This window comes from Scyliorhinus canicula, chromosome 19 (assembly GCF_902713615.1).
Source record: "Scyliorhinus canicula chromosome 19, sScyCan1.1, whole genome shotgun sequence".
Classification (NCBI taxonomy): domain Eukaryota; kingdom Metazoa; phylum Chordata; class Chondrichthyes; order Carcharhiniformes; family Scyliorhinidae; genus Scyliorhinus; species Scyliorhinus canicula.
In genome coordinates, this window is record NC_052164.1 from 91,929,343 (window position 1) to 91,952,604 (window position 23,262).

Here is a 23,262-nt window from a genome sequence, read left to right on the forward strand (position 1 = left end):
GAAATGAGACTCAGCGTGACCCTGCGCTGTATTTGAAGCATTACTGTTAAAGCTGCTGACAGCCCACATTTCTACCGTGAGAATATTGGACACCCGAGACAAAAGCACGAGTTGTAATTCTAAACTGAAGTGGCATGAACGCCGGTTTTGCTGGCGAGATGGTAAAAGTATGAGGCGGGATTTTCCGCGGAGACCGTTGCGTGTTTTGTGGCAGCGGAAGCGACCCGCCACTGGCTGGTGACTGGATTACCCGGTCCTGCCGCTGTCAGCCAGATTTTCCGTTGAAATGCACCCCTCGTGAAAACCCGTGCAGGGTTACGCCGTCTGTGGGACCGGGCGATCCCACCCGTGATGTCTCTGTGCTGACTGGAGGGATATCTGGTCCACTCAACAATGCCATGGAGAAAGACAAATACATAGAGAAGCCACATTGACACTGGAGGTGTCAGCAGACTGGAATATCCCGCTGGAAGCAAATGTAACCGACAATTTGCACGTGGCAAGGTCCCACATGCGGCAATGAAATAAATGACCAAATAATCTGCTGGTGATGGATTGTTGAGGGGCATTTGTTGGTCAACGTGCTAGAGAAACTTAGTTTTTCAGATTAACTTGAATAAAACTCTCTTCTGTGTTTGTGCATAGTCATGAATGCTGTTTGTTAGGGCAGCACAGTGGCGCAGTGGTTAGCACTGCAGTCTCACGGCGCCTAGGTCACAGGTTCGATCCCGTCTCTGGGTCATTGTCCGTGTGGAATTTGCACATTCTCCCTGTGTTTGCGTGGGTTTTGTGGTGATCACAAGTTAACTAGATGCAATACAACTGAGCAAACACTAGAGGGGGCACGGGAGAGCCATATAAATAGACGGGGACAGGAAGTGAGGACACACTTTTCACCCCCACAACCCAAAGATATGCAGGGTAGGTGGATTGGTCACGCTAAATTGTCCCTTAATTGGAAAAAATTAATTGGGTATTCTAAATTTTTTAAAAAATGAATGCTGTTCCTTGAAGGTCTGTATAATTAGATGCAATCAGGGGAAGACTAAAATATTTACTTGGCCACGGTTGTAAGGAATAAGAACAATGACCAATAAAATTCAATGGGGGTAAGTATAAAATTACATATATAAGTAAAAAGGCATGGTTGGGCAGCACGGTGGCGCAGTGGGTTAGCCCTGTTGCCTCACGGCGCCGATGTCCCAGGTTCGATCCCGGCCCCTGGATCATTGTCTGTGTGAAGTTTGCACATTCTCCCCGTGTCTGCGGGGGTTCCACCCCATAACCCAAAGATGTGTAGGCTAGGTGGATTGGCCACAATGAATTGCCCCTTAATTGGAAAAATAAAAATTGGGTACTCTAAATTTATTTTAAAAATGGCAAAGAACATCAATCCAACCAACAATGAAACGGTAGACTTGGCATTAAATTAGACCAACCGATGCAGAATGACAATCAATGAATTGGATTGGACCTAGATACTCAATTGAATAGAGGGCAAGTGAGAGGACGGCTTAAACCATGCAGGCATAAGAACTGTTCCAATTCTAGTGATCGGAGAAGTGATATAAGCCTTGGCGGCAATTCAATTAAGAAGATGATTCCTAAGGGTGAGTCTTCTCCAATCAGTGGGAATGGAGTGGAGAGTGGGGTTAAAATGGATTGGCTCTAATTCCCTCTCCTCTCCAGTACGCGATTTTACCATTGCCACCATAGATGTAGTAAACAAATGCAGTGACACACAAGGGTTCAAATAGCATTTTAACCAGTTCTGAGTCATATGAAAGATAACTTACAAAGGGAAAACTCTACTTAGAGGGACACAGAGGAGCGGGAGTGCATCTCCAGCTGTTCCCCCCCCCCCCCCCCCCCCCCCCCCCTTTCATCAACACATCCTCCTCCAACTCTTTATTGCCCTGATTTTCCCCCACATTCCTCAGTTGTAAGACGCCTCATTCCATCCTCTCTCCAAGACTTGCCTTGGAGCTGGGGATCTCTGGGCTGGTCAAGCAGCTCGCGGCTGGGAATCATGAGTTAAAAATCTCCCTGGCATTCGAATCTGAGTTGAACTCCCACCAGGAATTAAAATTCACTCTGCCTCTACCTGAAGTCTAAGGTGTGATAAAATGCGAGAGGGAGTTGGCCTCTACATTTTTGATAGGGAGTGACTAAGGGGGAGGTGGCCTTGCATAAAATATTAGTGTTGAGAAGGTAAATGCAGAAAATTACTTCAGATTGATGTGAGGGAAGGCAAACTCCAGATTAATATCAGAGATTTTTCTCGATGGAATGAGCACCACATGGAATGGTCTTTGCTGAGAATAGTAGAAGAAAAACCCTTGCATTATTTAAGAAACAATTGAATGTTGCTCTATGGGAACCGTCTCATTCTCTGATCTAAAATGGCCAAAAGAGTGGGCTTTCTTCTATCTATCTTGATTTTGTAAGTTGGTGTTTTGTTTCTACTTTGATCCTGTGCAATTTGCATTTGGATTATGATTGTTGTTGTAAGCAGGGGCCAATAGATTTCAGTAAATAATTTATTAGCAAGCTTGCTCCATTAGTTTGCAATGCTCACTCATTTGCAAAATGTCACTGCGGCGATATTGAGGTTGAAGTCAAGTCATTTTGTTGGGACTGAGTGGATGGAGCGTTTCTCTGTTTCCACCGTGAAATACCACAGTACAATATGCCAACGTTTGATGCTGAGCTCCATCATTGAGTGCTAACATTTCTCCAGTAGATAAGCACACAGACAAAGTTATGAAGTGGGTGAGGAGAGGAGATTGAGTCGATTGCTCTTTGCCGACCAGTGAATTGAGATTGCTGCATTGTTATGCTGTAGATGCACCTGGAATAAACACAACTGGGGATTGAACAGTAAATATAATTTATCTGATGCACTTCAAAAAAAAATTACATGGTTGAAGTATTTTAACTGCCTGTATTGACCTTTCTTGTAATAGCAGATTTGGACTTTTCAGTTACTTATTGGCGGACCTTATGAGGTCGTTGCTATGGAGACCGTGAGCATTTTTTATAAAGCCGAGTCTGACAATCTTTTCAGAAAAATTGCATTGCCTGTTGACTTTTAGATTTGTTCTTTCTATTTTGAAATGTGTTGGTTAAAGGGATTTCAGGATTTTACCAATATTTAGCTCAAAATTCCTCTGTGTTTATTCAGTGTAGCAAGTCACATAGCTATGAAGGCTTTGCTTTTGGGATAAATGTACAAAGCAATGGGGGAAACTGCCAAGCAATCATCTTGATTTTGCATATTTTACTTCTCTCGAATATCCCTGTGGTCGTTGCTTGACTGAGAAAGCTTCCCTCTCACTTCTGTACTATGCCCTCTCGATTTGAATCCTGGGAGGCACGTCAGCCTGCTCTGTTATTTGATTGCCTTCTTCCGCCAACTATTTTCCCCTCCTTTCATCCTCCAATCATTGGGCAAAGGTCTACAGCTTAGCATGTGAGGAGCCATTGCCACTATTTATACTTCCGCTGTCTACAGAGTTGCACGTAGGTCACCTGCCATTGGCTGGATTTTCAAAAGGCTCAAGACGCACTCGGGTTGACTTCCAGATGTGTGAGCACCAATGTATACTGAGCAGGTTATAAAGTGAAGATTTGTTAGCATTTCTGTCAAGCTAATTCAGTATTGCATTATCAGGTTGCTTGTTTGTCAACCATTATTGTGATTCAGGAGCACCAACTACACATTGTACTTTAGTCAGTGGGCTTGACAGAGAATCTGTGTTAATGAGCTTGCATTTTGATCCATCAACATAACAGCTGTGATTTGCAGGAAAAAAACACTTTGATGCAGTTCTTGATACAAGGCATAAAAAATGTACTTCTGTTGTGATCTGAGGGAATGTTGCATGCCTTTTCTTTTCCTGAGGAATTGAATCATTTCTAGGTCATGATGTCTGCCCAAACAGGAAATTGTTGGGATGTCAAGATGTTAAATCCTCTAAATTTTTGTCATGAAACATTGGCGTGGGTTTGGACTTGAGGAAGAAAGAAAATAAGAGCCTGTATTGGGCTTCACTAGCTGTCTGGTCTTGGAGCCGAATAGATGTGTTAAGTACACACTGTGCACCTTATCGCATTAATGACTGCTTTGCTTTCTCTGTGCCGTGCAGCAAGCTTCCCTCTCCACAGGTTATCACTAAACCTTGAGCGTTATTCATGTTCTCATGATTGCTTGTTTTTGGAAGAGCTTTAATCACACGTGGCTAATGCTGACTTCTAAACTTGTTTTTCTTCTGTCTTTTTCCTCCTCTTCTACCCAAACCGCTCTGTTCTCACAGGGGCTGCACAAGAAATCGAAGGTAGAGAAGAACAAATGCATTTCATAAGCTTGGTCTCTCTCTCTCTCTCTCTCTCTGTCTCACCTGGGAACTACTTCAAAAGGGAAAAGTGCTCCGAATTGGCTGTACCAATCCACACAATATTCATTCATTTTGTGTGCCTGCTTTAAAATGGCAACTTGAGATCTGGTGCTGGGGGTATAAAGATGCAATTATTAATGATGCCGCACAGCTTGGATTCTGATCTTGTGTCAGCCCACCACCACCAAGTGAAGGAATAACCCACAATTCAAAAATTGATAATTTCATTTGGAATGGTGGATTGCTTGAATTAAATTTCCCGATTAAACTTGTCAATCGTGAGGAACCCATGGGAGGGTTAAAGCTAAATCTCAGCAATAGGAACTTGCAATGTGTTTTTTGTCCACCCACGGTAACACTTTAAGGGCTCCTTAAGTAAATTTAACATCAAAAGCTGTGCGCTCCAGTGATTGCCATGGGAACCCGATAGCAGACTGAAAGGGCCGATACAAGCTTTTGCCCCCTTTTCTGTTTTAAACGTGGCCACTCTAGAACAACAACTTGCATTTCTATAGCACGCCCAGCTCTGGGAGGCATCCGGTTTCCCACCGGCCATTGGTGACATTCTGCTGGTTTGCATTTTAAACTGGGCAAAGCAGTGTTTCAGCTGCCAGGTTGAAATGAAAAGCTTGGGAAATTAGCTTGTAGCTGGGCTGAGGGCACAGATTGTAACCGTGCATGCATAACAACTATGAGGCAAGTAAACGTGTATGGATAATGCAGTGTAGCTAGAATGTTCTGCCTATTTGTTTTTTTTTGGACAAATATGATTGTTATAAGATGAATATTTATGCGGGTGTTATGGTAACTGCTTGCAGTGTTCTGATGGCCAAGTTGACTATTGTACAGGGGAGCTGCTTTGCATTGCGAATGCAGACTGTTTTTCAGTAGCTTCAACTCAAGCTACCATTCTTAAAAAGATTTTTTTTCATGAAAGTAATTTCCCCTTGTTCGACATGACTACCCAGTCCACAGGGCTGATCCCAGGCGCCTTTTGAGCCCTTGGCAAGATTGTGGGAGGAGAGAGGGAAATGCGCCACCTTTCACGTTCCTTCCTTGTTCGTGTGGAAAATATATATACCGCCTCATTGGATCACTCCTCTGACATGCAGCTTAACGTGGGGAATCACCAGCGCGAATATATTTTCTGCCAGCCGCCCACTGGGGCACCGTATGGCCCTCACGGTCTTCTGTAATTTGCTCTTGTTGAGCAAACCGCTCAATTTCTTTTGTTGAAGTGTATTTATTAAAGTTTTACATTTTTGCAAACCATCCAACTAAATTGGAAAATAAATACGTTGCAGAAAGCAAGGGAAAACAGCTCAACGTGCATGAATGAAAATCGCCCACACAGTCCCCAGGACCATAAGCTGCTTTGTGAGAGAGCTGGCTGGTGGTGGTTCAACCTGAGGGTCACCACACCTCAGGCGAGGGGTGAAGTTGAGAGCCTTGGTGGATAGCCTCAGCCGGTACGGGAATTGATCCTGCTCTGTTGGCATCGCTCCAGATCATGAAGCAGCCGTCCAGCCTACTGAGCTAACCGACACCAACATACAAGACTACAGTGGGGAGGGAACAGGAGAACAACTTTATAAATGGCTCAAGACAATCATTAACACAGCTAGATGCCTCAATTCGCCCCACTAGAGACCAAGGAAGAAACAGGATGAAGCCAAGAAGACATGGTAAAATGGTGCACACCCTCCCACAAACGTTCAGTACACAGTACCCTACCATGTTCGAGTAGCACCAATATATATCTCCCTCTACTCCAGCAGCACCAATGACACACCACACCCTCCTCTCCTCTGATACCAAACCTCTGACAACTGGACCCATGTAGGAATCAATCACTGATTCTTTACACCCACCCTCACAAAAGAAAAGAAAACAAACAAAATGTGCAAAAATCCCAGTTATAATGGGGAGTAACATATGTACCACACAACGCAACTTAACCCCAGTTTCAAGCCCAGAGCAGAACCAACATCACTCCATACATTTGTACAGAGAGGACCAACAACATGTTCAGATTATGATCAAGCCTTCAAGGCCTCCCATGAAAAACAGAAAGGAAAAGTAGTTAGAAGTAAACCACAGGATGACAAAGGATCAGGGTCCAACCCTGGTTCCACATTTCCCAGGTGCCTGCTGATCACCCATTAATGAGGAGGAGTACAAGCTGCTCATTCAACCAAGAGAGCGTCCCCCCCCCCCCCCCCCCCCCACCACCACCACCACCACCACTCCCCCCACAGGGGGGGGCAACAGGATATCAGCCAACATACAGGTGTACCAAAGAAGCAATACCCAGAGCCTCAGGACGTCCCAAATAGGCACCTTCAAGGAGGAACATCCCAAGCTCCAGCGGGCAACAGGATACCAGCCACGGAACCGGACCTGGCCAAGCCCAGCAGCTCCTGACACACAGGAATTAATAGTCCCAAGACGTCCAGTACACCCCAGCACCCACATCCCAGCCGGACCTGCATCTTTCCAACAACCTCCAGGGCAGTGCGCCGCTTCCATTTATACTGGATCAAGTATATCACCCAACCAGGGTGACCCCAATCACCAAAGAGAAGAGGAATCATTATGACACCCAATAATTAGGTGTCCTGGGAGGAGGGGATGATTCCCTCCTCCCTGGTACAATCAGGGGAATCTCCCTAAACCACTGATCGAACCAGGGTTAGTAACAGCACCATGCTCACCCAGATGAAGAGGAAGGAAAAACAGGAAAATAACCCCTAAGGGAAGAACGCCCAGAATGATCTAAAGATATCACCCAGCGCTGTCCGCCATCACAGGAAGGATCCAAAAAACAAACGCTTCCAACAGACCGACCAATGATTAACCAAGCGTGTGCCATCACTCATATTCTCCCACACTAATGGCTCTTTAGAGGCTCAGAGGAAAATCTCAAATCACCACCCTCAAGGAAGAGTCAGAAGGAACCCAATCATCCCTAGGATACATAACCTGCCCTGGCCAACAAAGGAGAAAGACACAGATTATTAAATTCAAAATGGTGCCCTAACTAGGTAGCTGTCCTCAATCTCAGTGAAGACTTGACTAACCCGATAATCCAACTCCACCCCCACCATCCACCCATCACCCAGCCCTGGCTCCGCTAATTTTCATTATAAACAAGATAAGAGGTGTCAAGAAAACACTCCCCTCCCATTGCTACAAGGATTATAATGCATAATGGCAAAAAGGAGTGAAGCTGTGCGCATCCACATTTCGCATAATCGGCTCAATATGATATTTGCTGGAACAGAATTACAAACGTCGCTCACCCTCATGCTCACATTTCACACGCCCTTGCAGGAGAAAAGACAACAATAAGTAGTCAACCACATAATCATGAGGGAATAACATCCAGGATTATAGAAGAATTGCAGGATAATAACACCACCTCTGTTTCTTGAGAAGGCCGACACCAAGACAGGATCAACAAACGCTCCACAGGACCTCTAATTCCAATGAACGAAGCACCTTCACTTCCACCATGCCGCTGCTCTGGCACCAAGCAACGCACAGCCTAGGCCCCAGCCAAGGGGGATGTCGTGATCCACTCCAACCCCTCGAGACGAGCATCAAGGATAAACTAATATAGGGCCAGTGATCAGGGTGCCCGACCTACCCCAGGCCATGACTCCTGTCTGCCGGGCAAGCCTGATGCATCCAGCCTGCAAATCAAGATTACTAAAGTATGGCAGCCAATTTTCAAACTCAATCGGGAACTCGTCTCCCACTGCTCGCCAGGGGCTAGGCTCATGGGCACATCTTGCCCGGCCCTTACCTCTCAGACCTGTCAGGATAAACGACGTGCCATGAGGGCCCTTACCAGGGAAAGAGCTCTTCCAAATGCAAGAACTCTCTCATGCTCCTCCACCATTCTCCCCAAGGATACCCAGCAAATCTTCAAAATGAGCTCTGAAGATGACCACAGGGCAAAGCTATTCATCCAAAACAACATTCTCAATGAGCGTCACGGTAGCACAGTGGTTACCACTCTTGTTTCAGAGTGCCAGGGACCCGGGTTCAATTCCAGCCTTGGGTGACTGTGTGGAGTTTGCACGTTCTTCCAGTGTCTGCCTGGGTTTCCTCCGAGTGCTCTGGTTTCTTCCCACAGTCCAAAGATGCGCAAGTTAGGTGGGGTTATGGGGATAGGATGGGGGGAGTTGGCCTAGGTATGGTGCTCTTTCAGCGGGTTGGTGCTGAATGGCCTCCTTCTGCGCTGTAGGGATTCCATGATCTTGGTCTCCTCTAGTAAATGAAACAGACATAAAGATGAGGGGCTGAACGCTTCCTCCAGTGCTGTATGCTTCCATTGTTCACTTTCTTTCAGCAGAAGTTGTAGCTCCGGTAAACCATTTGAGCATTTGTTAATATCACCAACAATGTATTGTGAGGGGAATTGACTGCAAATGGTAGGGATGTTGTGCTTCAGATAGATGTACAAGGTATTGGAGAGACCACACCTGGAGTTGTATTACTCTCCGAATTTAAGATGTAAATATGTTAGAAGCAGTTCGGAGAACATTCACTCGATTCATCCCAGGGATGGGCAGATTGTCTTTTGAGGAATGTGTGGAGAGGTTAGGTTTGTATCCACTGGAGTTTGGAAGAGTAAGAGGTGACTTGATTGAGACCTTAAAGGTCAGAGGGGTCTTGACAGAGAGGTGGCTATAGAGAGGATGCTTCCTCTTGTGGGAGAATCTAGAATTAGGGGCAACGGTTTAAAAATAAGCAATGGCTTACTGAAGGCGGAGACAAGGAGAGTTTATTCTCTGAATTTAGTCTCTGCAACCCTCAAAAGCGGAGTCTTTGAATATTTTTAAGGCCGAGCTGGGTAGATTCTTGATAAACAAGGTGGTGAAGGGTTATGGGGTTGCCAGGACTGTGGAGTGGAACTGAATTAGCCATGGTGCTATTGAATAGTGAAGCAAGCTCAAGGAGCCTACAACAGTCCAAAATTGTATGCTCGTATAGGCTAGAGCAGAGAGTAGAAAGAACTTTCATCACAGACAAATAAACAAATAGGAAATTATCCGAGTCATGAGCTATGGTGCTATTTAAATGCAAGTTTATTTGTTCAGGTTCAAAATGGACAATCATGGGGCAGCACGGTGGGGCAGTGGTTGGCAGGTGCTGAGGACCCAGGTTCAATCCTGGTCCCGGGTCACTAACTGTGTGGAGTTTGCACATTCTCCCCATGTCTGCGTGAGTTTCGCCCCCACAACCCAAAGACGTGCAGGGTAGGTGAATTGGCCATGCTAAATTACCCTTAATTGGGGGGAAAAAAAATAGTTGGGTACTCTAAATTTATTTAAAAAACAAAACGGACAATCTTCATTGAGCCATTGCCCTCCCCTTCAGCATTCAGTTTATATCTGGGCTGGCAACAACTCTACCTTAAACAGCAATGCTTAGTGCCCCACCATATGCCAAAGTCTCTCATGAGAATGGTCTCGACGCAGGCTCTACATTTTCTGACTAGCTTACAAGGAATTGAATTAGTTTGGGGGGGGGGGTGGCGCAAGTTTGCTATTGGTTTCGGGCCACCCTAGTTTTGCTAAAGCTGCATTCTAAATTTTCTGTGGGAACGTTAAAATTTGGACTGCTTCAATTAAATTGCCAAGAGGCGAGGTTTATTTTTAGGCCTCCCCCCACCTCCACCCTTGACCACAATTCCGTCCCAATTAAAATTTCCAACAGTGCAGATACTCTGACAAATTTGTTCAGTAAACAACTTTGAGAAGGGACCGCCTGTCTTGTGCACATGAATTTTAATTTGGATATAATTCCTCAGCTCGTTGTCCGAGTTTCAAATCCCTGCAATTTGGCCCGAGGTGATGAATTCAGATTGGGGTGAATGATCCAATTACTGCTGGGTAATAAAAGAATTTAAAGCAGCCTGTCTCTAGCCATCAGGATAAAGGCTGTGGCCAAAATCTCATTTAAACTTAATGGTGCCAGTGAACCAGAAAGAGACCAGCTTTGATCTTGCAGATGGATTTGTTCACAGCTGGAAAGGCTGAATACTTTCAATTGTGTGTGTGTGTGTGTGTTTTTTAAAAAATATCTTTCTAACAGTTCTTTTGTTTGACCTTTTGCCTGTTACCTTTTCCCAGACGTTTTGCACGCTTTTTTGTTGCATGCCTTAGAAAGAAGACCCCAGTACTTGTGTGTATGTTTATGTTTAAAATTCATCCAGGATTTTCAGGTTTCTGATCCGCTTTGAAGGCATGTTTGCATTTTGGGGCGGGGTGTTACAGCGGCGCCGCTAATAGTTGACGCTGACTCCGCTGCCTCATCCATAGGATCCTGATTAATTTGTTTGGCCTGCCCAATCTGTTCAGTAAGAAGGGAGACAAGTGAGGAGGTTGGAAACTGTACACCCTTCCACAGCGGCGACAGAATTGCTTACTAATCGCCTGATCTTTTATTCATCTGAAGATAGACAACTGTAAATAAGACTGTGTGAGGTGGTTATTTTTGCATTCAAAGTTCTTTGGCAATATATGGAGAACAGACAAATGAGTAGCAGAAAGATAAGTCTCTCAATCATATAATTTTAATAAACCCTGCTTCCTTCAAGATTAAGCAGTGGGGGTTTATCAACTTTATTTGTCAGTCAATGTTGCTGGGTGTGTATGTGTGTGTATATGTACTTTTTTAAATGTACTGTTTCAGTGATATATATATGGTAACAAACCCACCCCAACTGCAGTGAGTGCATGCAGTAATAATTCCAATAACAATCCTACTCTCGCATCTTTCTTTGACTTGTATGCTTTGTGAATCGTCTAGAATAATCTTGTACAAGCTGATTTGTTTTTTAAACATTTATGCTTGATGTAGTGAGTTTATCCATGGATATGCGCTTTTCTGGCAACTTATTTGGAAATACGTTGCTTTCTTTCAGATGGAATGCCCCATCACAATGAGCTAGCCTGTCTAATGCTCGAGTTGTGAGCCTGCATTAGTGTATGTGTGTGTGTGTGTGTGTGTGCGCTCTCATCAAATTACTGAGTAACAGTTCCCAGTGTAATGAGTCTAATTCACAATTCACTCAGTAAGTTCCTCACTGTTTGGCGTCTCATCAATTCTGCATAAAAGTTTCACAAGCCTCTCTCTTAATGGTAATGTAATTAACAAAGCATGTGAATAACCTCTTTCACCATACTACACAGAATAGAATGGTCCTTGAACATAATGATTGCAATTCAGATTTATTGCATAGCTAAATGAATATCATGAGGCCTTCTCCCAGTGTTGTCTCTTGTTGAGATATGCAGCAAGAGTCTCCCGGAGTGTGTTTCTAAATCACTGCTACGGGTCCTTGGAGCTAGAACAGCCAATCCACCGGCAATCTAAAAACTTCCACCTGCTCCCAAGAAATTGAGCCCTGGGGTGTTCAAAGTCACTATCCAGAATGAAAGTAAATCTTGTGCAAAATACTGAACCAAAAACATTCCATTCTGGAATTGTGATTGTCACAAATCCTGGCTCAGAAATGACAAGCGTCACCTGCAGAGAGTACAATTAGACCAAATATTATGCACCAGGTAGAGATTAAAATAGCGTCAGAATCTGTGTTTGGTCTGTAAATGTCAACATTTGGCCTGAGACTTATATTGGAGTGGGCAGATCTGGATTATTCCTTCCTCTCGCCTGACCAATATCTGGAATGAGAGTCATGTTGAAGATGCTCAAATGCGTTAATATTGAACTGTTACTGAATCTGAATGGAAATCAAAAGGTGAATCAAAGCGTTTTTGCTTCCAGTGTATTGTTGGTGGAGCTGCAATCTGAACCCTAAATTTTATTCATTATACTTTGCTCTATAACTTGTTCAGGCATCAGAATGACAACCACATTTTTTGAAAACTCAAATCCCCCAGAAATGAAATGTAAAGTTTGACTAAGCTTTGTTACATCATCTCATAGAAAACTCCCATTTATAATGGTCTTGCGTAAACCTCAATAGACTACATAATATTGTGAACCATGTGGATCCCAGGAAAGGTCCTGGGCTGGATTCTCGGCCCCACCGCGCCACACTTCTGCCTCGACCCGCCGTCAGGATTGTCCGTTATGCCGGCTGGTCAGTGGGGTTTCCCATCGTGGAGCAACCCCACGCTGTCGGGGAAGGCGCCGGCAGATCGGGGCATCACGCTGGCAGAGAATGCCGCCCCCTGTATTGAATATTCTATTCTGAGTTGGTTAACTTCTGCTAGAAATGTAACTGGAGCTGCATCAGTGAGAAGAGATGGCTGAGACTCGGTTTGATTGATTTTGGCTGGGGGGGGGTCAATGAATTGGCCCGAAAGACTGTGCTCTGCCCGGTAATGGGTGGTTTAGATTAGATTAGATTAACAGTACAGCACAGAACAGGCCCTTCGGCCCTCGATGTTGTGCCGAGCAATGTTGTTGGATCTTATCCCCGTGGGATGGTTCAGAGTCCCGAGGCTTTCAGTTTGGTTTCAATTTGACTCCTGGTAGCCCTGGAAAAGGTCCTGCTCCATTTCTCTCCCGAAAGGCTGTGTTTCTGAACTGGGAGAGAGCCTGGATGAATTTTATCTCCAGGAGAACCATTACAGGCTGCGCAGGCGAAGTTCAGAATCTGCTAACTCTCCCCAAAAAAGCTGGTGCGAATCGACTATCTTTCTCCAGAAGACGTGGTGCCTGTGAGTACTACATTTTTCTAAACTACAGAGGCCTGAAGACGGACCATGAACTGAAAGCAAGGTTTGATCAAACAAAGTCTCTGAATCTCCAGGAAAGATGCGAGTACGTTGTGTTTAAAATAACAGCAGGAAACGCAAATACAGGCTGCTAAACAAAGACTATGATTTACAAGCAGACTGCAGAAAGGCATGCAAGGAACCATCATTTAAAGCAAAGACTCTTTCTCTTACACTTATGTTTTTTCCCCTTTTCCACCCCTCTGTGTTTGTCTGTTGTGTGTGTGTGTATATATAGAGGGTGGGGAGGGGGGTTAAAGTAGGAGTTAGGTACTTATTAATATTTAACCTACTGTATTTGCTGTGTATTTCATCATAGTTCTCATTATAAATAAACAGTGATTGTGTTTAAACCTCCGAATCTGGTGACTGTAATTATTGGGCAGCCAAGGGCCAAAGGCTTTGGGTATCTTTCTTTCTTTACCCAACTTATTTTTTTTCCAATGAAGGGGCAATTTAACAAGGCCAATTCACCTGCCCTGCAATTCACCTCCCACGCAGACACGGGGAGAATGTGCAAATTCCACACGGACAGTGACCCGGGGCCGGGATCGAACCCGGGTCCTCAGCGCCGTGAGGCAGCAGTGCTAACCGCTGCGCCACTGTGCCACCCTGCTTTGAGTATCTTTATAAGAATTATTGGTTAATTCATATGTGTTGTGACTCCGGGTCACCTGAGGCTGGAATTGACATGACAAGAAGCAAAAATTAAATTTAAAAAAAAAGTTATGGAGAATATTCCATGGGGCTTGCCACATGTGGCGGTCTACCTGCATGATGTGTTGGTCACGGGCACGGCGGAGCACCTCAGCAACCTGGATGACGTGCTCTGCTGCTTCTCCGAGACGGGCGTGCACCTCGAGAGACCGCTGGTATTTCATGCCGAAGAGGTAATCTATTTGGGGTATCAAGTGGAGGAGGGGTGGGGGGGGGGGGTGGTCTACACCCTATAGAGGAAAAGGAATGTGATTAAACAAGCCGCACACCAGATTACCCCTCTAAACTCCGATCATTTATCGGACCAGAGAACTACTCTGGCAAATTCATCCCAGGCCTCGCAGACATTTTAGCCTCCCCACACATCCAGCTTAAAAAAAAACAGGAGTGGGCGTGGAGAGCGAGGTGGGAAGAAGCGTTTGCTAATGTGAAACAGAAGCTGACTTCATCCGGCCTGCTAACGCACTACGATCCCGCCAAACCCAGACAAGTGTAAGCACCCAAACAGTTGGTACCAGGTGACACAGTCTATGGTGTGTATTGCCCGTAGTGTCCTAATAAAAGTAAGGTTAAGGAGGGGGGGGGGGGTTGTTGGGTTATGGGTATAGGGTGGATACGTGGGTTTGAGTAGGGTGATCATGGCTCGGCACAACATTGAGGGCCGAAGGGCCTGTTCTGTGCTGTACTGTTCTATGTTCTATGTTAGGGACTTTGGCAATGGCGTCAGGTGGGTTCCAGGCATGGGAGTTCGACAAATAGGACCGATATCGAACCAGGTTTGAGTACAGGACCAAGAAATGAAGAGGTACCTGGATCATCTCTGCATCAGGAGGCCGGCGATGGGCAAAACTAATCCAGTGAGGCCAAGTGAGGGGAATCGAGGATTCTGACTCTGACATGGGGACACAGGCATTGGGGGCAGCACGGTGGCACAGTGGTTACCTCACAGCACTAGAGACAAGGGTTCAATTCCAGCCAGGGGTGTGGAGTTTGCACTTTCTCTCTGTACCTTTGTGGGTTTCCTCCGGGTGCTCCAGTTTCCTTCCACAATCAAAAGATGTGCAGGTTAGGTGGATTGGCCATGCTAAATTGCCCTTTCGTGTCCAAGATGTGCAGGTACGGTGAGGTTATGGAGTTACAGGGATAGGCACGGGGAGCAGGACTGGGTAGGGTTCTCTTTCAGACAGCCGATTCGGACCCAATGGGCTGATTGGCAACCGCCTGGACTGTAGGAATTCTATGTAAGTTCCACACATTGAGCAGACCGACGAGGGGGGACACCAGTAGTCATCCAACCGCCATGATCAGCGAAGAAGCGACGTTTGCCGTCTAGATATACAACACCTGATCAGGCTCCTCATGTGCACGAGGCACAGCCACAGGCTAAGAAGAGAAGGCACCCTCCTACACCACCTTGAGGAAAATTCGGACTTTGGGTTGGAGGAGTGTTATAATCCGCGTGAGACCTATGGGATTAGACCAATTAGACTTCCCATGAGCCTTGTTGAGTATGAGCTTCCCCGCTGAGGGACAGGGGCCCTGTCACAATGTATAAAAACCCAGGCCGAGTGGGAGCCGGGCAGGGAGGTCACAACTGGGACCTGTGAGCGTAAATAATTACTATCATAATTAACCAGCTTCTTTAAGCCTCTTAAGTGGACTCTCTATCCTTACCTATCCTTAATCGCCCTGAAGAAGGTTGTGGAAGGGCAGAAGTCTCTCCCAGAAAGAAGCAGTAGATGCTGGAGGTAAATTCATCATTTTAAATCCGAAACAGATGTTTGCCAGCCAAAGTATATATGGAGCTAAGGCGGATCACTGGAGCTAAGATACAGGTGAACCAGGTTCTCATTGAATGGCTGCAATAGCCCAAGAGCTGAATAGCCTCCTCCCAGCTCCAAATCCCTGAGAAAAGAAAGCCTGTGAGCTGGGACAAGATTAGGCCAAGCTATGATTCATTAGTAGTACCATGCATGGACCTGTGGCTTCAGAAGAGAATGGGCAGCGGAAAGATTGCAAACCACTTTGGCCGCGTGTATCTTTCAGATTTGTCCATTTTCCATTTTAAAGCAGTTAATTCTTGTAGATGATTCTTGAATTCAGAAACAGAACGCAGTATTTTCATTCTAAATTACCAGCTGCTGAGTGAGGAACTTGGACAAACCTGCCTCTTGGCCACTGATGAATTGTGAATCTTAACATATAAAAGCCTTGTCAATCACACATTTGAAAGCTGGTGTTCCCGTTGCGATGGGATTGGAGTGGTGGGTGGTGGGGGCAGGAGCGTAGGTGCCTGAGGCCTTTGTATTCCTGATAGGCAGTGCAAAAATATTAACCAACAGCGAGAACACCATAGGCATCCTAACACAGTGGCGGAATCCAACCCTGCAAATGTATTTTTGTCATGTCCATAAAATTATATTTAAACAAGCTCACAGCTTCTGTCAGGATGAATCTGTTGTAAATATATTTCTGGAGTGTACTAACACAAATTCTGCAACTGTTTATCAAATGTGCGATACAAATATTGGCACGGTGAAACTTAGACCACACATCACCCTTCAGTCAATCACCCTGATAATTCTATCAAACTGATTCACATTATGATTATAATAATAATAATCTTTATTAATGTCAGAGGTAGGCTTACATTAACAGTGCAGTGAAGTTACTGTGAAAATCCCCGAATCGCCACACTCCGGCACCTTTTCGGGTACAGAGGGAGAATTTAGAATGTCCAATTCACCTAACAAGCTATCCTGTAGTACTCTCTAAATATATCAGTAACCAAGGTGACCATTTTGTGGACAGAAAGGTCTCAAACAGTAACTTGCCCTGTTTTTAGTGATGTACAATGGAAGAGGTTTGCTCCCCTTGTACTGAACTATGGGATCTTTAACATCCACCTCAATCAATGGAATAGCGACTTTCCTTTGGCGCACCTACTTCCGACAATGCAGTCAATACCCAGTCATTGCACGAGTAATGCCAGCCGAGTGTATGATTTCAAGGCCTGGAGAGAAGCTCGAACCCCACAGCCTTTTGACTCAAAAAAGAGCCCCACTAGCTACGCCAAATTTCCCAGCCCAATTTGAGTTTGAGCCCAAACACACTCTGCTGCTTTCACTTTTCTGCACTTAGAACTTTTGGGATCCTTGATGTCCGCTATGGAATTCGAAAGGCAAGTGAGAAAAGGAACAAGTAAATGGCATTTCCGGGAGTGATTCCGAGCTCTGGTCACAGTATAAAAATGTTAAAAGGGATCATTTTATGAATTGCGGTATTAACCAGCAGGTATGAAGGATTTGTAAACTCTGTTCATTAACATGTCAATTTTTAGGTGTGCGTTACTGACTGCATTGTCGGAAGTAGGTGAGCCAAAGAAAAGATATGTAAACCAAGTGACCGTTGATAGCAAGTCTTTGTGACATTGCTCCATTAGTGAGTTTCCAGAAACCTTGATGCTCTTTAAAAAAAAAGCAAGATTTGTGACTTATTTCCTGTCATCTCTGGAGATGGCATTTATCTCAGTCCTTCAAGAAGGAACCTCTGTCTTTGTTATTTTCTTTGTAATAGCATTAGTGTTCAGGCTCTGCTAAATTCGGAAATAAGGCTCGACGATGAAAGATTAGTCACTTCACTCCTGAAGCACATTGCTTCAGACTGTCTTGTGGTAACTGCGTTTCCCCATTTAAGAATTGACTAGCCGTTGTGTCACATCCTCCACATGTGCTTGTGTGAGCTCAGCTAAGGGAATGAGTAGGCATGGTTCAAGTGAGTCATTCCTGGATTTGCAACGACAATGGCTGACACTTGATAGATTGTTTGATATATCGCAGTGCCCAAAGCTGCTTCAAAGTGAGGAGAAGTGGAAACTTGGCCGTGAGCAAGTTCTGGGAAATAATTTGGGGATGTCAAATTGATCCGGTTGGAACAGCTTTTTGATAGTGGGGAAAGAGAGTGTAACACAGTTGAAGGGTTTGTGGAGGCAAGGGTTTTGTTGACTGAAGATACAACTTCAACGGTGGGGCGGAGAATGGTGGAAGAGGTATGGATACATGGCTAATTATGCAGTAACCCTCTGGCGCAAATACCAATCATGCCCTGTGCGTGATGCTGAATATCACAGCTGAGACAATGTACTGAGGCCACAAGGTGGCTGATGTCCGAAACTAATGTTTACACACCGTGCTTTTTGAGGTGATGGCCAACGTTAATTATTGGGAAGAAACAAAGAAAGCTGAACTCCACCTTAAATCTGGCCTGCAAAATCAAAACAATTGTCACATTTGAGCATCAGAATTGGAAAGTTGATGTCTTCTGCCCTCTTAGCTTAAAAAAATCAGCCCCATAACAATGGCAACAAGAAGGGCATGTTTGAGCAATTAAAGGCTACTCCACTAATATGCTCATGTTGGGCACCATTCTCTAACTATCAGCAGTGCTGATAACAATGAAACCCATGTCTGGATGATGTAACATGGCTATGTGATTGGTTCTTTATTGTCAATTAAATGCGAGTGCAAGGCACTGATTTTCTCTCCTCCATAAAAAGTTGAGAGTACTGGTAAGAATAACCTTGAACGAACAACAGAGCCTTTATTCAGGCACTGGCAGAATCCAAGCGGACCACAATCCCCACCTGCCCTGAACCAGGATGAGTGAAATCTCCGAGTGTGTGTTGCCCTCTAGTGTCGGACCAGCACTTTCTGAGTAGAATAAATGCCATTTAATTCATACCAGGTGACTGAAATTAAAATCCACTTCGGGGCCTGACTGGATCAGAAGGATCTGCCTTCTTTCCTCCTCGTGGGGCCGAAGCCTCTGCCATGCGAAAACCGTGTTACGTGTGGCAGTCTGCCGCGCAGATAACTGCTGAAGGGCATTGTCTCACTTTGTTGCGTTTCTAATTGTTGCTTTTGATTTGCGAAGCTGATGCCCAGAACCTGGTGACAGACGATGTGGAGGTGGTGGAGGGCGAGGTGGCAACCATCAGCTGCCGAGTGAAGAACAACGACGATTCCGTTATTCAGCTGTTGAATCCAAGTCGACAAACAATTTACTTCCGGGACGTCCGGCGTAAGTTTCCAAATTTTTCCCTTTCAGTCGTAACTCTACAGGGCCATTTATCCAAGCTATGTTTTGCACGGTGTTCTTGTGCGTCTGTGTTTTCACCCCTCTTGTTTTCTTGAAGGAGCTGTTTTCTTCAGGTGAAGAATCTCATTGTAACATGGAAGTTGTGTTCCAGCTCAGACCAAATAAGGCTTTGGCTATTTTCTCAAGGCCAGCATTTTCTTTCCCGTCCCTAAATTCTCCTGAGTCTCACCACCACCTTCAAACACTGCAGACCACATGTGTTATAGATACACTCACAGTGCCGTTAGGAAGGAGGTCCCAAGATTTTGACCCAGTGATAATGAAGGAACGATTACATAGCTCCAAATCAAGATGTTGTATGACTTGAAAGGGAACTTGTAGATGATGGTGTTTACTTTATCTGCTGCCCTTGTCCTTCTAGCTGATAGAGGTCATGGAGTTTGGAGGGTACTATTGACGGTGCCTTGGCAAATTGCTGCAGTGCACCTTGCAGATAGGACATACTGCTGCCACAGTACATCAGGGAGGAACCAAATGTTTAAGGTGGTGGATGGGTGCCGATTAAGTAGGGGCTACTTTGCCTTGGATGATATCAAGCTTGGTGAATATTATTGGAGCTTGGGGGGAGCAGATCCGTGGAGATTTAGCTGGCCGTGGCGAGGGAGTTCTCGTATTACTCCCCACGTCCACAAGATGTATTCCCGAATTGACTACTTTGTGGTGAGTAGGGACCTGCTGGCCGGAATGGTGGGGGCAGAATATTCGGCAATTGCCATATCGGACCATGCTCCACACTGGGCAGACCTGCAGTTTTGTAAGGACAGCTTTCAGCGCCCACTATGGAGGCTGGAAGTTGGACTACTCGCGGACGAGGCAGTGTGTGAGAGGCTGAGGAAATACATGCAGAATTACCTGCAGGTGAGCGATACTGGAGACGTCTCGGCAGCGGTGCTCTGGGAGGCACTGAAGGCAGTGGTGAGAGGAGAGCTGATTTCAATCCGGGAGTACAGGGACAGGACAGATAGAGCAGAGACGGACCGACTGATCAAGGAAATTCTGCGGACGGACAGGAGTCACGCGGAATCCCTGAGGCCAGAGTTACTCAGGAAACGACAGAGGCTGCAGGCCGAGTTTGAGGTGCTGACTACAGGCAAGGCTGTAGAGCAACTTAGAAAGGTAAAAGGCGCGATTTATGAGCATGAGGAGAAGGCCAGTAGAATTCTTGCGCAGCAACTGAGGAAGAGGGAAGTGGCTAGGGAAATAGGGAGGGTATTGTATGGGGAAGGTAATCTAGTAGGTGATCCAGCAGGGCTGAACAAGGTCTTTAGGGACTTTTATAGGAAGCTGTATGCTTTGGAACCACCCGGGGGACTGGGGGGGATGAGGCGATTCCTGGACGGACTGACCTTCCCAAGAGTGGGGAGGGGGTTGGTGGACGGACTGGGGGTCCTGGTCAGGATCAAATAGGTATTGGGGGGCCTGAAGGTCATGCAGTCGGGTACAGCCCCGGGACCAGATGGGTATCCAGTGGAAATTTACAAAACATTTGCTGGGATAGTGGGGCCGATGCTGGTCAGGGTGTTTAACGAGACAGGAGACAGAGGGAGTTTACCCCCAACGATGTCGCAGGCCACCATCTTGCTCATTCTGAAACGGGATAAGGACCCGGAGGCCTGGGGGTCATACAGGCCGATCTCCTTGATCAACGTAGACATCGTGTTACTGGCCAAGATTTTGGTGACCAGAATTGAGGACTGTGTACCGGATGTAATTGTGGAGGGCCAAACCGGGTTTGTAAAGGGAGGCAGCTGGTGGCCAACATAAGAAAGCTGCTCAACGTGATTATGATACCCCCGGAGAGTAGGGAGGTAGAGATAGTGGTAGCCATGGATGCTGAAAAGGCTTTTGACCGGGTCGAGTGGGATTATCTGTGGGAGGTACTAGGACGGTTTGGGTTCGGGGCGGGGTTCATCGACTGGGTTAGGCTATTGTATCAGGCCCCGGAGGCGAGTGTAAGGATGAACAGGATGACATCGGACTACTTTAGACTACACCGTGGGACAAGAGAGGGCTGCCCTCTCTCCCCACTGCTGTTTGCGCTGGCCATAGAGCCGCTGGCAATGCACTGAGAGCTTCTAGGGGCTGGAAAGGGCTGGTCCGGGGGGGAGTGGAACATAGAGTCTCGTTATACGTGGATGATCTGCTGTTAAATGTATCGGACCCAATGGTGGGGATGGACGGTATTATGGCAACCCTGAGGGAATTTGGCCGGTTCTCCGGATACAAACTGAACATGGCCAAGAGCGAGTTGTTTGTAATTCAGGCAAGGGGGCAGGAGAGTAGGCTGAAGGGGTTGCCGTTCAGGCTAGTGGGGGAGAGTTTCCGATATTTGGGGATTCATGTGGCACGGGACTGGGGCAGGTTGCATAAGCTCAGCCTGTCCCGACTGGTGGAACGAGTGAGGGAGGAGGTCCGGAGGTGGGATGCGCTTCCGCTGTCATTGGCGGGGATGGTACAGACTGTTAAGATGAGGATTCTCCCGCGGTTCTTGTTTGTTTTTCAGTGTCTCCCCATCTTTATCCCACGGTCCTTCTTTAAGAGGCTGAATAAAATTATTCTGGGATTTGTATGGGCAGGGAAGTCCCTGCGGATGAAGAGGGTGATGCTTGAAAGGAGCAGAGGAGAAGGGGGGCTGGCGTTGCCGAACTTCAGCAACTATTACTGGGCGGCCAACATAGTGGTGATAAGGAAATAGATGGTGGGTGCAGAGTCGGTTTGGGAGCGGATGGAGGCTGCTTCGTGCAGACACTAGCTTAGCAGCCCTGGTCACGGCGCCTCTGCCGCTTCTACAGGCACGGTACTCCACCAGCCCGATAGTGGTGGCAGCTCTTCGGATTTCGGACCTGGGGCCAGTGGAGGAAGCATGTAGGGGAGGTAAGAGCATCGGTGTGGTCCCCAATCTGAGGCAACCACCGGTTTGCCCCGGGGGACATGGACGGTGGGTATCGACTGCGGAGAAGGGTGGGGATTGTGAGGATGGGGGAAATCTGTTCCTGGAAGGGAGCTTTCCGAGCATGATTGGATTGGATTTGGATTGGGTGCAGGGTGCTGGAGGAGAAGTTTGGGCTGGCGAAAGGGAACGACTTTAGATACTTGCAGGTGAAGGATTTTGTACGCAGACTGGTGCCATCCTGCCCACATCTCCCGTCGAAGGGGAGGCAGGATAGGGTAGTTTCTAGGGGAAGAGGTGGGAGAGGGTAGAGTTTCAGACGTCTACAAGGAGTTAATGAGAGCCGAGACCGAGATCCTGAAGCTTAAATGGGAAGAGGAGCTCGGGGGGGGGGGGTGTCTCCGAGGCCTCTGGGTGGTCACAGATAGGGCAGGGTGACACCTGGCGCACCCCCTGGCACATGGGCACCTTAGCACTGCCAGGCGAACACCTTGGCATTGCCACCCTGGCACAGCCAAGGTGCCAGGTTGGCACTGAGGGTACCTGGGTATCATAGATATCATAGAATTTGCAGTGCGGAATATCAATATGGCACTGCCATGGGTCAGGGCCTGTTTGGGGCCATGCCCATGAAAGGGGGAATGGGGGGAATATGATGGGTGAAAGGGCACAGGGCAGGTATTAATGGGCTTCCTGAGGGCTGGGAGGTAGGTGAAGGTGCTGGAAATGGGTGGCCCAAAAGTGGATGAGGGAAGGCCTTAAAAGGGGAGGGGCCTCAATGCCCCATAGTGGAATGACCACACGTGGGGGTGTTGGTAATGCCCATGTGTGTTGGGGGGGGGGGGGGGGGGGGGGAGGACAGGACTGGTGACATTTCCCGGGGGTGTGGGGGGGCCCTCAAGCTCACTTGGACGTCAGGGCATCTTTTCAAAATGGTGGCCCGATCTCGGAGGAGCTGGTCTGGCCAGTGAGTTCAGCTTCCCAGTGATTACACAAATTCTTAGTGTGGGCTAACAAGGAGGGAAACTCCCCAGGGCTCGAAAAAGTGACTAAGTGTGTTTAGATAGCATTGGGGAACTCACCGACAAGAGATGGGGAGAAACTCCCAGCCAACCCCACATGAAATGGCACTTAGAAAGGTTTCTGTTACATCGCCCCCATGTCTTGCCACATGTGGACATGGACCACTTCAGTATCTGAGGAGTAAATAGTATTGAACATTGTGCAATTATTAGCCCTTATGATGGAGGGCAGGTTGTTGATCAAGATGACTGGGCCTAGGAAACTACCCTGAGGATTCCTTGCAGCGATAACTGAAGCTGAAATGACTGTCCTTCAACAA

General features: G+C 46.6%; 1 protein-coding gene across 5 annotated transcripts in view; it reads left to right on the top strand.

Moving 5' to 3' along the window:
* The window catches only part of LOC119953880 (cell adhesion molecule 1-like), a 427,713-nt gene that overhangs the window by 287,249 nt on the left and 117,202 nt on the right, over positions 1-23,262 (top strand). For 4 of the 5 annotated variants that reach the window (XM_038778495.1, XM_038778497.1, XM_038778498.1 and 1 more), the window contains exons 2-3: positions 4,317-4,337; positions 18,806-18,952. In XM_038778495.1, coding sequence (XP_038634423.1) covers positions 4,317-4,337; positions 18,806-18,952 — 168 coding nt within the window. The remainder of the gene's footprint in view (positions 1-4,316; positions 4,338-18,805; positions 18,953-23,262) is intronic. The other variant, XM_038778496.1, reaches the window with a different exon arrangement.